The following is an 18,249-nucleotide window of genomic DNA, read 5'->3' on the forward strand; positions in this document are numbered from 1 at the left end:
CACGAGGGAAAGACAGCACAGGGGGACCACGAGGGAAAGACAGCACAGGGGGACCACGAGGGAAAGAGACAGTGCAGGGTACAAAGGGTACAGGGTACAACATTTCGGGTACAAAGTGGACGTGGACGAGCTTTGCCTTTTGAGACGATTTTTCAAATATAATTACTGTATTAAACAAAAGCTTGTTTATATGCTTATGAGGGAATGGAAACAAAATCAATGTTGTTGTATCTAGTTAGATAATTAATAATTGTTCACTTGTATTTTTCCCTTGCGTATTTTACTACATATTGAATCATATTTGTACTGGGTTTAACGAAACCACACTGACACCAGTGACTTGAGGCAATTGTTAAATACCCATCACCATGGCTTAGCCTATTGTTTTCTCGTTTACTACCAGTCTCGACCTGTCCTGCACCAATGCCGCTGTGAATAGATGGTTCAGATTCCACAGAGGGCACCCTAATTCCAGTGTAGGCCTGTCAACTGTTTTCCTTAAATGCTGTCTGCCTGGTCTTGTTTCAAATGCTCATTCAAGGAATCTCACCGTTGTATTTAACAGCACCACACAATTACTCGTGATGTTTTTTTGTTTTTTTTCCGTTCAATATTCCAGTTGATAACATGCTCACTCACCTCTAAGCTATCTGTGAATGGGTCTGATCTCTGACAGGACTATTCTTGCTGAAAGTGCCATTTTCTGCAACAAAAGTCTTGAGTGAAAGTTCATGGTTCAATAAAATAATTTGCATCTTCTCATTGGCATGTATTTGAGCCAAATATATTTAAAACTAACAAAGGTACCCAGCGTTGCCAGGTAACACAAAAGAGTGAGGATGGGATGGGATGGGATGGAGGGGGGATAGAAAATCTGGCAGATGTGACGCCCAGGTTAACATTCATTGGCACACACATTGATTAATAATCCTGCGTGTGAAATACCAGGATGACAGTTTATAGGTGGGTCAGGATTAAAACCCAGGATAGACGGCTTAGCGTGAGTGTGCATACGCATACCTCTCGGACATTGTGCTTGTCCCGTTGCTTTAATCCTCCAATTTATTTTGCCTCCTTACTCCTGGGATGCCCCCATGGAGTAGCGAGACACCATATCACCATGGAAGCAAAGTGGCTTAAGCACTCAACGTTAGTTTCTTTTTATTTTTTTTACATGTATATATTTTTTATAGGTGTATTGACGCACAAAAAGGGGTAAAATAAAAGTTTTGCAGCAGGTGAGCCACCGCCCGAGGCACCACACATGGCGTGACACCGCAGACCCCAACACAGGCATTTGAGAGGGAGGTTTGAAAAAGAAGAAGAAGTTCTCAGAAGCAGGTTGTTTTTCCGTAATGTTTTTGGAGTTTAAATAAATAGTTTTTCTTGAGTTTGAAGAAGATCTGGGTGGTGTGTGTTGGCAAAAATGCAGGGGAGAATAAAAAAAAAAATTTTATGTTGATGTTTTGGCAATCTCGTGAGAGCTGAGCTTCTCCATCATGCTTTGAAGAAGAAGAATAAGGGCTAATGCTTTATTCACTCTGTTTCTCCGGAAGAAGTATTATCATGGCTGAGTTTCTATGTAATGTTTTCCAAGTTTGAAGAAAACGTTACCCATCGAGTTTGACATTCGCAGCTCCAACCAACATGCTGGAACTCCAACATAAGGTTGATGGACATTATTGTCCCCCGTCGCACCGCGGAGCGAAAGGGGGACTATGGTTTTCCCCTCCGTCCGTGTGGCCGTCCGTCCGTCCGTCCGTCCGGGCGGGCGTGCGTGCGTACATACGTGCGTGCGTAAGCGAAGGACCGCATTCAAATTTGGTGTGTGGATGCAACCCACGTCAAAATCCAAGATGGCCGCCACGTATGTCTGACGCCATGTATGTCTGAACCTTGTGAGTGGAATATCTTGAAAAATAAGCGAAGTACCAACTTCTAATCTGGTGTGTGGGTGTATCTAGGCATAAGGAAGAACCCTATTGAAAATTGGGTCCCCATGTCAAAATCCAAGATGGCCGCCGCCATGTACGTCTGAACCTTGTGAGCTGAATATCTTGAAAAATAAGCGAAGTACCAACTTCTAATCTGGTGTGTGGGTGTATCTAGGCATAAGGAAGAACGCTATTGAAAATTGGATCGCCACGTCAAAATCCAAGATGGCCGCCTTGTGTCTTCCACTTTGTCAACTCGCATCACTTCACCGACGAGGGACCTAGGCGTAACGCTTGTTTTTACATGTATCTATTTTTGTGGAAGTGACTGGTCGTATAATGAAAGCAGATTGCACAAAAAGGGAGAAACCAAGAAGAAAAAGACATTAAATGTTATAGCCGCCGTGGTTTTCGTGTTTTTGCTGTACAGAGTTGAAGGCTGTCAGTTAGCCATCTTTTTGTGGTAAAATATAAGTTTGAACAAAGTTTGCATTTTGAGACTAGGTTTGCTTTGTGTGAACAAAATCGGTCCATGCATGCCGAGAAATGGTTGGGGACATGTTTCAGTAACAAAATGGCCACCAGTCGGCCATCTTGGATCTGGTCTCAAAAAAAATTGATATGTAAGCATATACACGTGTATATGTTGGCCATCATTCTTTTTCTGTGTGCCAAGTTTGAACAAGATTGGTAAATGCATTTCTGAGAAATGGTTGAGGACGTGTTCAATATCAGGTGTTTTACAACTAAAACAGCCGCCAGTCGGCCATCTTTGATCACGTCGCGAAACAAAATCATGTGCATATGCATACCACGTGTATTGTCTTTGTGCCAAGTATGAACAAAATTGGTCCATACATCTCCGAGATATGGTTGCAGATGCACGGACGGAGGAGACCCAATCTGTAAGCCCACGGTTTGGACTAAGTCCAATGGGGGCTAATAAAATAGCACAACAAAGGTGAGACACCGGTGGGAGGGGGCTGTCTTCTTTCGTCGTTATATGTACTTTTTAAAGGAAGGAAATAAGTAAAATAGACTCGATGGAGGAGGGAGCAGGGGTGTTCCATTTTGCGAGGTGTTTCATTGCCAAGCTGCTTGTAGAGCGCTTGCCAAGCAGCTTAAGCACTCATACAAGCACGCCGTTAATACTGTTGGAATGATTGGAGTATCCCACAATGTCCAAATTAGTCAAATGAACAGTTTTTCGAATAGTCGGAACTGCAGATGTCAATTCTGCAGTTAAATTTTTGAAATTCGGTTCAGGTGGAGAGATTCTCGAGCTTTGCGAAAATTAAATAAAGGCATGAGCACTGGTGTTTATAGGCATTGCGATTTATACAAGAATACAGTGATTAGTCGCAATGAAGATTAGTGATATTCCCACTAATCAGCACTGAGGCAAGACATACTTGAGTTGAGCGGACAAAATGGCGGAATTAAGCATCCAAGCTGAGCATCCTGAATGCAGGCTGACCAAAGCTAAGCCTGTTAGCGTAAATAATCTTCAAAAATGCACCCAAACTCCCAGTTTTCATTCGTGCGCACTTGGAGGTCGAGAAGTATGCATGCAGTTTTGGGGCCGCTAGGTTTCATGGTTTTGCAGTTATGGAAGAGACGCACACAAACGCACACCGCCTTTTAGTATTATCGATGATTGCAACTCTACATCTATGTAGTATTCTTCATTCTGGCAAAAGTGCCTGCTTTTATCAGAAGCACAAAGCCAAGAAAGTAATAAGGCATTTCTTTGAGCACAATCCGTTGCCTTTCGAGTTGATTTGAGTGCTTAATGATGTCAAATTTAGCTGTTAAGGAAACGTAATGGTTGTCTTATGATCACATTTATGTGTGAAGGTCCGCACACAGACTCCTTGCAATGTTTCGCACACACTCAATATTATCACTTTTTCCATCACATGGTTTTCCTTTGATGACCATTCCCTACCATTCCAATAATAGTCCCTCCTTTGGTTGGGGATATCCGTGTATTTGCACCTTGCAGCAATTCTTGCAAGATGACGACTTGCTGTGAATGTTTTGATGCCTAAGCTGGCTTTGTGCATTTTCATTTTGGAGATTTCTCTGAGCAAAGATGAAATAATTTTGATTATTCAGACTTTTGCTTCAGCCAAGTAGCACTTTCCATGAAAAAAAAAAACCACTAATTGCTTTGAAAAGCTTTTTGTTTGCCTGACCTTTCTGATGTCCTGCATGCTCCCTGCTTTCTTCCACATGATTACGCAGCTCCTGCGGAAACGGCACATTGGCAACGACATTGTAACCATCGTGTTCCAAGAAGCAGGGGCGCTACCGTTTACGCCGCAGCACATCCGCTCGCAGTTCCAGCACGTGTTCATTGTTGTACGTGCACATGACCCTTGTACCGAACACACGACTTATAGGTACTTCCGCCCGCTCCTCCCTCCACTCCCCTTTGAATCATTGACTGTACTTGAATCATCTGTTTGTTGAAAGGTCCTTCTTTTGTAGAGAGTAAAAATTTTTGTGGCAGCTTTTATGCCTGAAGGATCATTTCCTGATTTGTGTGACTCACTACCTGCCATACGTTTTTTGACAGTAGGTGCAAAGGGAAAATATGAGACAGTGTTTTGATTATAAAGCAGTGCTGTGAAAAGCACTGGAATGGTTTAATTGCCTCACAAAACACTGTCCAAGCCTGCCAGTAAAACCAGGCCTCAGGAAAGCACCATTCCAAAGATCCACACCCAGTTTTCATAGCACGAGGATTGGCCATCATTTGTCACCCAGACTCAAACCTGAAACCTGACTTGTCAGGATAATAATGTATGCCTATAACTTGTGGACGAATGTGGAGGGTGAGGAGGGAGTAATGGTGGTTCGATTATTATCACTTGCTCACCTCTTTATGAGGACTATTTGAGACCATCATGCGATTGGGAACAGGAGCAAAAACTGGGATTGCCTTTAACCCTGTGGTTCCAAGTTTTCCTTGACATTACTTTTGATTGCCATGCGCTCGTGAAGCGAAAAACAGGGTTAGGTATTTGGTTGCGTATGTGTGGTGTACGTACGTGTGGCGTGCGTGTCTGCATTTAAAAAAATCATTTTCTCGGCAATCGTTGGTCCGATTGACACGAAACTTTACCATAGGAGCACCTCCACCTTTAGAATTTTTTATTCAGAATTATGACGTCATAAGTCAAAACATACATCGGTCTGATTTATCCACAAACATAAAAGTCTGATGTAATGCATTTTAATTCCAGGCTAAAAGGCAACAAAAGGTGAAAATTTTGAAAGGGCGTGTCGACTTTCTATAGGCACCATATATATATATATATATATATATATATATATATATATATAGTCATGGCCAAAAATATTGGAACCCTTGCACTTTTTTCAAATAACTCACAATTTTCTCTAAAAAGAAGTTGAAATTGACGAAAGTATTTGGTCTCCACAATTCTTTATTTCACTATTAATATTACAGAACCTTTGTTTTTGATTCAGAACTTAATATATCCTTTTAAATCAGAAATTAAAAAGAAATTTGACAAAATTATTGACACTGTAGACTTAATACCATCGACTTTAGAATACAGCCGTAATACCGTGGAACTGTAGCACAGCCTTTGGACAAATTAACTGCAGTCAAGTACTTCCTATAGCCATGAATGAGCTTCCTACACCTCTCTACTGGCAGTTTGGCCCAATCTTTTTGTGCAAGCTCCTCCAGTTCTCCCAGATTTGAAGGGTGCTTTTTCCAACTGCTGTTTTCAGATTTCCCCACAGGTGTTGAATGGGATTTAGATCTGGACTCATTGCTGGCCACTTCAGAACAGTCCAGCCTTTTGTCTTGAACCATTCATGGGTGCTTTTTGAAGTGTGTTTGGGGTCATTGTCCTGCTGCAAGACCCATGACCTTCAAAGGAGACCCAGCTTTCTGACACTTGGTTGAACATTGCACTCGAAAATGCCTTGGTAATCTCCTGATTTCATGATGCCATGCACACATTCAAGGCACCCAGTGCCAGAGGCACCCTTGCACTTTTTTGCACAGCAAACCCAAAACATCACTGAACCTCCTCCATGTTTGACTGTTTGACTGTTTTGACTGTTTGAGCAGCAACAAAAATTCCCTCGATGACGTAGCCAGTCACATGAGCAATCAATCGCCGTTTTTTGGGTGGCGGGGGCCAATCGAGTGATATTTATTCAAAAAAAAGGACGATTAAGTGTTAAGTGAAGCAATATCTATTAATTAAACCAAATATGATTTTCTGTGTCTGTGGCCCTTTAAACTTCCTGATAGCATTGCATACGATGGATAAAGGTGTGGTGAAAATCAAAGATGTCCACATCGACTCCGATTAAGCGTTTTAATCCACTTGAATGCAACACATCTACAGAAAAAGTATAAGGCACTATTAAGCAAGCATCCTCAACCATAATAAGGCAATGGCAAGTACATGGCAAACATGGCCAAACAATAGCAGAAATGAATCCCTTCCCCTCCAACAGGTGGTTTTATAAGCAGTGAGCGGATGTGCGTGGATGGATCACGAACTGCATCTGCGGATGAGTGGTCAGGGAGGAGGGGGGCACAGCACAAATATGTCATCCCTAGTTTCATGTCATGTCCCCGGTGTGACAAGGTCAGATCAAGATCTCCGGAGATGGACTTGTAGCCTTGAGATTGTCCATGCTTGGTTACAATCTTGTGTCTGACCTCCTCAAACAATTCTCCAGTTTTCTTTATTTTCTCCATGCTCATTGCGGTACACACAGTGACATAAAACAGCAAAATGATTCGTTTTCTCCATTCAAACTGGTTGAATGAGTGATTAGCCTACCTGGAACGAAGTTCAGGGGAGCTTATGTGATGGCGCATCGTCCGTCCTTCCGAAACTTCTACGAAACCGCTGAAGGGATTGTGACCAAACATGGCACAAATGATATTTGTTGTGTTGTGACAAAAGTTTGTTCACGGCATTTAAAAAAAATCGGAGTGTAGGGGGGTTACCAGGTTCAAAGTGGATCCAGGTTTAACCCCCTCCCCCCTCCCCCCAAAATGGGAATTTGCTTTCTTATCAGAGACTACAGACACGATTTCGATGAAACTTGACCACAACCATCACCACCCGTGATGTACTAAAGTATGTTCACGGGATTAAATTTTCCTGCCCCTTTAAGTGTCTGCAGGGGGTGGCGTGGGGGGAGTTGCTCCCTAAAATAGGTATTTTTTTTTGTTTGTTTATTTAAAGTCTTATGATTATGTTAGCATGATTCTACATGCTTTCCTGTCTTCAAACAACGATTGAAATTGTTTTAAAATACTCTTAGTCGGTGCAGTATATTGTTTATTCCACCAGGTGAGCGCCAGGGGTATTGCCCCTATGTTTTTTTTTTATATTGCAGGCACCTGCAACTCACCACAGGTGAGTTCAATTCCAAAGTAAGGGCGAATAACGTGCCTGAGATTGAATTCTTTCTAACGACTTCTAAAAGGTGCCAATAATATTGTCCGGGCCATTTTCGGATTTCTGTGTGGAATAAGCTAAGATTTAATAATTTTTTCAGCTTTCTTTGTTTTGTTTTGCACTGCAAACCAAACAAGAAAAAGAGCAGAGATTGCAAACCCTCGCCAGGTTGTATTTTCAGTGGTTTTTAAGGCTTTTGTGTTAAAACAAATATGGCGACCGAACCACGTGACCGATGACATCATTTTTTTTTTCTAAACTAATTTATTCCTAGATTATGCTCAATAAATTTCATCTTGATCGGATGAAGTTTTGTACTTGTCGAATTATGACGTCATAATGGAGGCACCTATGACATCATCATTAACATATTTCATTCCCCATGGACAGTTCTTTACAATGAGCCATGTCTCAATTTTTTTATATTCAGCGCTTTCGGAGATATAGAGGTGCAAAGTTTATCGGTTTTTCCAATATGGCGGCCGAACCACGTGACCTATGACGTCATAATTATCATTAAAAAATTCTGCAGGTGGGGTTGCACCTATGGTGAAAATTTCCTGTCAATCGGATCAATGGTTGCAGAGAAAATGTTATTTATTCTGTGCGGACAAACAAACAAACGGACTCAAATGCAATATCCTTTCCTCTGGCGAGGGTAATAAATACATAAGTGGATACCTCAAGTTTTGTTTAATTTCTACAAATTTCTGGAAGAAGTAGTGCATTATTTGAAAAAAGTGCAAGGGTGCAATATTTTTGGCCACGACAGTATATACACAACATGGCCAAAAGTATGTGGACACCCGGACATCACACCCATATGTGCTCGTCGAACATCTCATTTCAAAATCATGGGCATTAATATGGAGTTGCTTCCCCCCCTTTGCTGCAACAACAGCCTCCACTCTTCTGGGAAGGCTTTCCACGAGATGATGGAACATTGCTGCGGGGATTTGCTTCCATTCAGCCACAAGAGCATTAGTGAGGAAGGGCACTGATGTTGGGTGATTAGGCCTGGCTCGCAGTCGGCGTTCCAATTCATCCCAAAGGTGTTCGATGGGGTGGAGGTCAAGGCTCTGTGCAGGCCAGTCAAGTTCTTCCACACCGATCTCGACAAGCTATTTCTGTATGGACTTCGCTTTGTGCACGGGGTCATTGTCATGCTGAAACAGGAGAGGGCCTTCCACAAACTGTTGACACAAAGTTGGAAGCACACAATCGTCTGTAATGTAATTGTATACTGTCGCGTTAAGATTTCCCTTCACTGGAACTAAGGGGCCTAGCCCGAACCATGAAAAACAGCCCCAGACCATTATTCCTCCTCCACCAAACTTTACAGTTGGCACTATGCATTCGGGCAGGTCGTGTTCTCCTGGCATCCGCAAACCCAGATTCGTCTATCGGACTGCCAGATGGTGAAGCGTGATTCATTACTCCAGGGAAAGCGTTTCCACTGCTCCAAATTCCAATGGCGGCGAGCTTTACACCACTCCAGCTGACGCTTGGCATTGCGCATGGTGATCTTAAGCTTGTATGCGGCTGCTCGGCCATGGAAACCCATTTCATGAAGCTCCTGCCTGACGGTTGTTGTGCTGAGATTGCTGCCAGAGGCAGTTTGGAACTTTGTAGTGAGTGTTGAAACCGAGGATAGACAATTTTTACGTGCTTCAGCACTCGGCGGTCCCGTTCTGTGAGCTTGTGTGGCCTACCACTGTGTAGCTGAGCTGTTGTTGCTCCTAGACGTTTCTACTTCACAATAACAGCACTTACAGTTGACTGGGGCAGCTCTAGCAGGGCAGAAATTTAACAAACTGAGTTGTTGGAAAGGTGGCATCCTATGATGGTGCCATGTTGGAAGTCACTGAACTCTTCAGTACGGCCCATTCTACTGCCAATGTTTGTCTATGGAGATTGCATGGCTGTGTGCTTGATTATATATACCTGTCAGCAATGGATGCGGCTGAAACAGCCGAATCCGCTAATTAGAAGGGGTGTCCGTATACTTTTGGCCATGTAGTGTATGTGCATATATAGCAGCAAGGGAAGGAAGTTTTCTTTTTCTTCTGAATATGTACGTTTGGTAGAGCAAAAGACAATATTGAGAACACTAATTAATAACTGGATCGAAAGGGCAAAGTTACTGAGAGTATAAATAGGCTTTATCAGCCTGTCCACCACTGTGCAGCGTGAGATGGCTGGATTTCTAAATCGCTTTCACGTTTATTCCCCATTTCTTTCAGTGTGTCTGTGCAGGCCATAACTTTTTTTTGAGCTTTTGTCCTAAAATCTTCAACAAACCTTTATTATGAGAATATGAAGAGCACGAATGAATAAAATGTCAATTTTTTCATTTTTACATCCACCACCTAAGGTGGGCAGAGGTTATGCTTTCACCCCCTGTGTTTGTAAACACGGTATCTCAAAATGTTGTGGACAATAGAGGTTGAGTATGTGACAAGGAAGAATTGATTAGATTTTGGTGAAGATCCGGGTCCGAATCCAGATCCCGGAATTTTAAAGTGATTCTTCACCATTGAGTGATGGGGCTAACATGATATACCGTACTTGTATAGTACAATAATTCAAAACGTTATGGACGGATTATGGCAAAACTCGGTGAATGAGTTGGTTAGGCAACAAGAACAAGCGATTATAGTTTGGTTCAGGTCCAAACCAAATCTGGCCCATCAGTGGGATACAAAATGTAAACTGTTCAGCCTGACAGAGGTATGTGCTCTACCGAGTGCTGTTCTAGTTACTTCCGCCAGGGAGTAATGCATTTGTGTGCGTGTGTGCGTGTGTGCGTGTGTGTGTGTGCGTGTGTGTGTGTGTGCGTGTGTGTGTGTGTGTGTGTGTGTGTGTGTGTACGTACAAGATATCTGGAAAAGTTATGAACGGATTTGGATGAAAGTTGGTGGGATGATTGCCCTTGGGATAAGGAAGAATTGATTAGTTTTTGGTGAGGCTCCTGATATTATTCCGGATCCAGGAATTTTTTGGGGGAATTTTTTTTTCTGTTTTCCTTTAAAAACCATTTTCTCTGCAAGAATTGGACTGATTGAGACCAAATTTTCAACATAGGAGACTCGGTCTGTAGAATATTTTAATGGTAATTATGATGTCACAGGTCACATGGTTCGGTCGCCGTATTGTTTTGAGTGAAAAAACACTAAAATCCAATTTTCTCCAAAACGCCTGAACAGATCGAGGCCAAACTTTGCAGGCAGAATCGCATACCCATGACGAACAAAAAAGTCAGCGAGCATGACGTCATGCATCACATGGTTTCAGAGTTATGACGTTTTAAAGCACAAACCTTTAAAACCTAGCTCCTCCCTCATTTGTGATCCAATCGAGGGGAAACTTCACAGATCTGTTCAGCATATCGGTCTACTAAAATGTCCTTTTGGAATTTGCGATAGGTCACGTGGTTTGGCAGATATCGTTAATTAAATGCATATAATAAAAACATTCATATCTCTTGAACCACCTCATTGATCGACGTGAAACTTCATACTGTAGTAGAAGTCATGAAGAGTAGCAAGTGTGCAAAATTTGAAGATGATTGTATGTACGGTCTGGAAACTAGAAGTTGTTATTGCGTGAAGAAGAAGTCTTCGACTGGGGACGATTAATTATTTATCACATGTACAGACTTGCAGGCATCGTTTGACACAATCTCCCGGGTTAATTTGAACCTCAAATAAAATTATAATTCCAGATTTGTCAATGGCTGAGGTATATTAACAAACGAATGAAAAAGATTTGGCAAAATTCCGACTTTTTTTTTAAAAGATCGCATATTCACCCAGGGTGTGAGGCTGAAGAAGAAGAAACCTCGCATGGGCTTCCCAGACCAATTAAATAATTCTGGCTCTGCGATTTTCAGGTTTATTACTCCCGCTAGTTACCTCTGCCACCGAAGGTGGATTGAGGTTATGTTTTCACCCCTGTCGGTTTGTCTGTCTGTGAACAAGATATCTTAAAAGGTTGTGGACGGATTCAAACGAAATTTTGCAGAGAGGTAGTGTATGTGACAAGGACAAAATGATTAGATTTTGGTGAAGATCCGGATTCGGATCCGGCTAGTAGAACTTTTAAGTGATTCTTCACCATTGGGAGATGGGGCCAAAAACGATACATAGCAGGATATCTCAAAAAGTTGTGGATGGATTTGGACGAAACTTGGTGGACCGGTTGGGTGTTTGACAAGAACAAATATATTCGATTTTGGTGAAGATCTGAATATCGATTCGGATACGAGAATTATTTAATTTTTAAGTGATTCTTCACCATTGAGAGATCAGGCGAAAAGCAATAAATAACATGATATTTTTAAAAGTTGTGGACGAGTTATGAGTAAACTTGGTTGGTGAGTTGGTTTGGTGACAAGAACAAGCCGATTAGATTTTGGTTCAGGTCTGAATCCCGATCCGGCCGATCAGTGGGACACAAAACATAAACTGCTCAGCCTGGCGGAGGTATGCGGTCTACCGAGTGCCATTCTAGTTTGCTGCTGTTTTCTTTCCATATAGTTCAAGTACAAAGTGGAGGTGCATATAACATGCTTATGCTGAAGGACCTTGCATTTTGAGATGATTTTTAGTTTTGAGGTGTTCTGTATCACATAGTTCAATTTTTTAATGTTCTGTTTTTTTTAATGTTATTTATTTGTGCTGTAAACATCAATCAATTTCATTGTTTCATCCGATTGTACTTCTACCGTCAGTCTTGCAGTGGCTCGATCAAGGGACGTGCCAGTGTTTGGGCCGCCATTCCCCAGCGGTGCTAGGTTACCTCGCTCGCACGGCTTCCGAGACTTTTTGCTTGCCAAGGCCATCAACGGAGAGAATGCAGCACACAAGGCTGAGAAGTTTGTGGCAATGGCAACGCGTACACGACTGGAGTACATGCGTGAGCTCGCCGAGAAGCATGTGACTGCTGTAGCACTTGCCGAGCCCTCTGCCTCTGTGCTGGGTGCTCTGATCTCATGGGGTGGCCGACGCAAGGAGAAAGTCGCAGCACAGTCTGACATCATGCTGAACACACCTGGATGTTTGGCTTGGTCTGTTGTCATTCAAGATTACAGCTCTGGAACAAATATGGATTGTCTTCTGGCCATATCTAGTGCTTATGTGGCTCTAATCGAACAATGCAGCCGCACGTTGGTGTTTCATTGTTCGTGCCAGGACATTCTGGGTTGGAGCAGCAGCGAACAGAGCCTCAAGCTCTTTTACGGCCGTGGAGAGTGTATCGTTATGCCACGCATCTACGAAGATGATGTCAAAGAGATCATTCAAAGGCTGCAGGTATTTCCTTCATTTATTTTTTGGCTCAACAGGAAGTTATTTAGATAATTAATACAAACCCTTATTTCTACACTAAAGTAAAGGCCGAGGTTCCCCGTTTGTCTGATTCTTTTCTCTGTATGATGGAATTTCCCAAAGGTTTGACAACTGTTTTCCCATTTTAAATGTTTTCTGTTTGAACTGAGGTGTCAGAGAAAACTGCTGTTTTTGACAATTTTTCAAAAGATATTCTGCAGAAAAAGTAATTTAAATGGATTGTTAGCCCGTTCCCATGCGTTCCCATGCGTTCCCAGATGGGGTTTTGCAATCCCTTCGTTGTGTCTTTCCGTCTGTCTGTCTGTCACATAACTTTGTTTTTCCCATTTGAGCGTTTGACATCAAATTTTCAACAAATCTTTATGATGAGAATATGGAGAACACAAATTAATAAAATGCACTATTGGTTCACGAGTTAAGTGACCACTATATTTGTCACGTGTGTGTGTGTCTGTCTGTGTTTGTGTCTGTCTGTCCGCAGCATAACTACCCGATGATATCATCCAATCTTGATGAAACTTGGGTGGGAGGTTGATATCATGATCTGGTTGTGTCCTGCCGAGAGTGGGCGTATTGCGCCCATTGTGGGCGGAGCCACGCCCGAAAAAGATGCCTTTTTAGGGGGTAATCGAGTTCAAGCTACATCTTCTCCGAGGGGTTTGGTGGAATCTGACACGGGTTTCGATATTTGGTTAGGCCAATGTCATGTGTCTAGCCCCACGGAGCTCGATTTTTTTTCTTTTTCTTTTTTCTTTTTTTTTTCATTTCATTTTTCACCGAATTTTCGGTATTGTGTAGCTAACTAACCTCATAAGTGATTATACATTATTTTCTATGTCATTTCAAGGTCAGTAACCTTCGTTTTGACATTTCCGGGCCGGGCCTGTTTCGGTTATAGTCCGTCCTTTGTCATTGAATACCGCTCGCTCGTGAACCATCGTCGTCTCCTGATTTTTTTTTCTTTTTTTTGCTGTTACCTTCCTCAAGTTTAATTTGAGTACAAATCAGACAAAGCCCCGACAGGCTTTGCATTTCGAGTTGCTTTTCTATTTTGAAACGTACACTGAAATCGTATTGAATTTAAAGCTGAAAATTTTGATTAAATGGGGTGCTGGACATCCAGATTTAACAAATGTAATTTAGGATTAACTGTGTAAAACCAGCTCTGAAAATAACCCACTTGTGCAATGCCTCTTGATGTAAGTTTGGAGACCAGCATAGCACTCCTGGGGCATATAAGGCCTCTGCTTACCGTCATGCCATCTGTCATGTGACCACAAGCTGGGTCAGAAAAATGTGGGCTTTGGATACCCAAGCTTTGGAGGTAAACACCGAGTTAATGTATTTAGTGTTTTCTCGAGCGGAGTCGGCTGTGAAGTCATTTGAGGTGAGGGAGGGAACGGGTTGGGGAGCATTTGGCATGAACGTTTCGAATTGGACGTGTCGGAAAGGTACTTTGATTACCACCTCTGTTGAATATTGTTGAGATGGCATCTGTCTGGTTTATGTCGGTTTATTCCTCCCTGGCAGCCAATTATTGCCAGATCGTCAACATTTCTCTCGATGCAATCATGTTCATAAAAGGCAGAGTTCGAGTAAATTTCTCCAATTTAATAATATATATCTAGGCCTTTGTAATCATGAGATTCTTTTGGGAGAAGGAGGGTTGTTGCATTTGGAGGAGTCGTTGGGGTGGAGGTTGATTTTTTTTTTTGATTTTTTTTACGTTGTTACTCCCATAAACCGAGTAAAGTTCCATTTTGTGACCAAATTGTTTGATATTCTAACTCCAGGGGATCTTTTACTCCACGTTGGTCTTTGACGACTGATATGTCGATGATAGCTGAGTGCTTCTTAAGAATATGTGTATTTAAATTATATAGCCGTATTAACTGGTTTTTTCCCCCCTATTTATCGACCTATAAGGTGCTTTTCGGAAATTTATGTCACCGCATCGTATATATAGACCCAAAACGTCACATTTTTGAAATGATTCCACAATGGTTCATATTCTTCTTGAGCAGCCACAGTTATTCCCACGTTCTTGTTGGGTTGGCCAGGGGAAGCCTGACCGAAATCTTTCATGAACAGGCTGGCCAGGCCTGACATTCGACTAACGTTATGGCAGGAATTTGGAATTTGGTCATTGTGCTGGTGACAGCTCGCCTACTCTTAGCGAAGGACACTGTGGGATCTTTAAGTTCCACCAACTAATGCCTGCAGACAGGATGCCCAGAGTAAAGTCTATCCAAGGGACAGCACAGATATTCATGATTTACCCTACCTGTGAAACACCGGGATGACTGTAGCTAGGTCAGGATTCAAACCCAGGCTAGCCAGCTCTGAGGCAAGTGTGCATACCTTTAGGTCTAGGCCATCCTGAAATCCACAACAACAACAACAACAACAGGCATTTTAAAGGCCATTTTCCCTGCAAGAGCGGGGGTTAGCCTTGCGGTCCCCATGACAATGTTCTTCATTTTGCCCTATTTTCTGCATCACCCCTTGTTAACCCCCTTGCCTGCATTTCTTCTTCGACCATCTTTAGCCAAGTCTTTCTCGGTCTTCCCCGTCCTCTACTTCCTTCCACATTCATTTCCATCACTCTTCTCAACCAGTCACTTTCATCCTTCCTCAACACATGACCAAACTATCTCAACCTGTTCCTCTTCACAGCATCCATCACAGGCTCTATTCCCATCATCTTTCGCAATTCATCATTTGTCTTCTCTCTCAACAATACTCCGCACATCCACCGAACCATTCGCATTTCCACCCCTTCCAGCCTTCGTTGCTGCTCTACGTTCATTACCCATGTCTCGCTCCCATAAATCATAACACTTCTCACACATGCAGCATACACCTTTCCCTTCAGCTTCAACGACACTCCCCTCCTCGTCAGCACGCCACTCAGTTCCCGAAACATCCTGAAATCCACAGTTGTTCATAAATCCTTTACTTTGTCTCCGTGGGTTCATTATGACAGGTTATATATCGTACTTTACCAGGAGGAATTTGTTTTTCAAAAATAGGTATCTGTTTAAAGAAAAACAATAATTATCGAGGTGCAATGAAAACAGAGGTTCCTTGTTGGAATTGGTGCTCTACTAATCTCCAGTACAGTATATTTATTATGATTGTGTTTGCATTGACCTTGGCCATGCAGCCAATCAGGGCTCTGGGCGAACATTCACCCAGTCATGTACGGTGGCATTATCATAAATACCAGGCCCGATCTGATATAGCACAGTCACTCGTGAAATAGGCACAAAGTGTTGGACTTTAGCCGAGAGCATTTTCATCGCCCTCCCTGCTTATCCTGAATTTTCAAATATGATTATTTAGTCTTCAGAGATGTGCAAACTCTTCTTCTATTTTTTTATCGTGTTCTTCGAGATTGGAACCCCATCTTTTTATTTCCTCCCTTATGCAGTCCTTTCATTCCCTATTTTATATGATACATAAGCAGGTTGTGTCGAGCTGCATGTATAAACCTTCCCATGTTATCCACCACTTCCTGTCTTTCTCCACCTTATATTTAATTTACAACCCCCACTCCCACACTCAAAATGGAGGTTAGTGTGGTTACTTTACTGGCTCTTTTCATATTATGTTGCCATTGTTTGGTGTAGCATGTGGTGGCATTCTCGTGCTAGTTAATAACTGGCATGGAGTGCCAGCAAGTAGGCTTGACAATGCTTGAAGGTGAAGGGTGGGGCCATGGTTGCAAGTGAGAGTGGTGAGTGGCCATATAGGTACTAAAGATGTTTAACCCTTTGCAGCTTGCACACATCTGACTTTGCTTTTAGTGCCATTGGCAGGTATGGTACTGTTTAGTTAGTGTCTCCAGTTAAAACAACTTCTTTTCCTTTGGTATGTTTTGCCTTAAGGAATAACCTCAGATATTTGTTGAGTTTGGCATCCAGAACTCGAGCCCCTCCCAGATCAAAAACATGGCCAGATGTCACACAGGGATGTGCTATTGTATAATTGGCCACAGGACCCAATCTGGCAGTCCTAATACTTTCTTGAAAACAAACACCTTGTGTTGGGACGTTAAGAATGGGTGGAGCAGATTGGTTTGGCATAGGCCTCTGGTATTTTAGAGGTCTGATGAAACTACTTTAAAGAACATTATTTAATTTTCTGTAATGAAAAGGATTCCTGATGGTTCACGCCTATAAATTATACAACTCCAACCTCATCTTCCTCACGGTTATTTAACAAGGAATGATCGATGAACGTATTATTGATAGAGTGCTGGTGTCATGTGTTTTGGTAATGATCAACAAGAAACCTTTTAACTGTGTATGCAAATCCATGCAGCTTAAATGCACATACACGTGTGTATATATATATACACATACACACGCACGCACGCACACACACACACACACACACACACACACACACACACACACACACACACACACACACACACACACACACACACACATATATATACACACGCGTGTGTAGCGAAGCTAGAAGTGGGAACACTAGTCTCGAAAGGGGTGGGGAGGGGGGATAACATTAGCCTTAGAGGGGATGGCATTGGTATTTTTATTTTTTTTGCATATTGTACACAAATATTGCACATGTGTACACCCTCACACACACACACACACACACACACACACACACACACACACACACACACACACACAGTAACACACACACACACACACACACACACTTACCCGTGCAGACACTCACACGAGGGTGGATACTTTGAGACCTTGGAGCGCTCTGTTCTACCTTCTGAAACCCACATTTGGAGATAACTACTAAACACACACACACACACACACACACACATCAGGGTGGTCCACAAAGATGAAACTTGGAAATTTTATTGTCTCACCCCATCATTATGTTCCACTAAAAGAAAAAACATTCCATGAGGAGGTTTAAAAAATTAGGGTTTGTTCAGGGGTGACCCAACGATCTCAAACTTTTTCACCCCCATAAAACAGGAATTCTCATTTTCTCTCTAGGGAAAATGATTTATCGGAAAGGAATTGAAGTTGAAGAAGAGTACTTAGAAATTTACTGCATTGCACCGAGTAAAAACCACTACTGAAAAAACAGGTAATCCTGTTTTGTAGGGGGTGAAAATTTTGTGCTGGGGCACCTTTTATCAAAATCGTCACAAAACTTTACATGGATAATTTTTAACCAAAAAGGAACACAACGAAGGGGTGAGACAATAGAAATTCAGAAATAAATTTTCTACTCCCCTATCAGTGGACCAACCTTATTTTATTTATATATATATATATATGTATATATGTATATATATATATATATTGTTACGGTTTTCCGCCGCCCTTCTTAGGGGGGGATTAAGCCTCTTGTTCTTTCTGGGCCTGGCGTAACCGAGAGACTTGAAACGCCTCTTCCGGGCAAACGCAAGGTAGGGTTTCGGGACCAAGTCTCGCTCGTACCTAAATACCTGTGCCGCCATGGAACCGGGGAACCAAGCCTCGCACGAGCCAC

General features: G+C 42.3%; 1 protein-coding gene across 3 annotated transcripts in view; it reads left to right on the forward strand.

Moving 5' to 3' along the window:
• Positions 1 to 18,249, forward strand: part of LOC137438266 (signal-induced proliferation-associated 1-like protein 2) — a 254,665-nt gene that overhangs the window by 151,276 nt on the left and 85,140 nt on the right. For all 3 annotated transcript variants that reach the window (XM_068133386.2, XM_078766828.1, XM_078766837.1), the window contains 2 exons: positions 4,182 to 4,339; positions 12,135 to 12,714. In XM_068133386.2, the coding sequence (XP_067989487.2) occupies positions 4,182 to 4,339; positions 12,135 to 12,714 (738 nt within the window). The remainder of the gene's footprint in view (positions 1 to 4,181; positions 4,340 to 12,134; positions 12,715 to 18,249) is intronic.

The sequence above is a fragment of the Myxine glutinosa genome, chromosome 1 (genome assembly GCF_964187855.1).
Source record: "Myxine glutinosa chromosome 1, kmMyxGlut1.1, whole genome shotgun sequence".
NCBI classification, from domain to species: Eukaryota; Metazoa; Chordata; class Myxini; order Myxiniformes; family Myxinidae; genus Myxine; species Myxine glutinosa.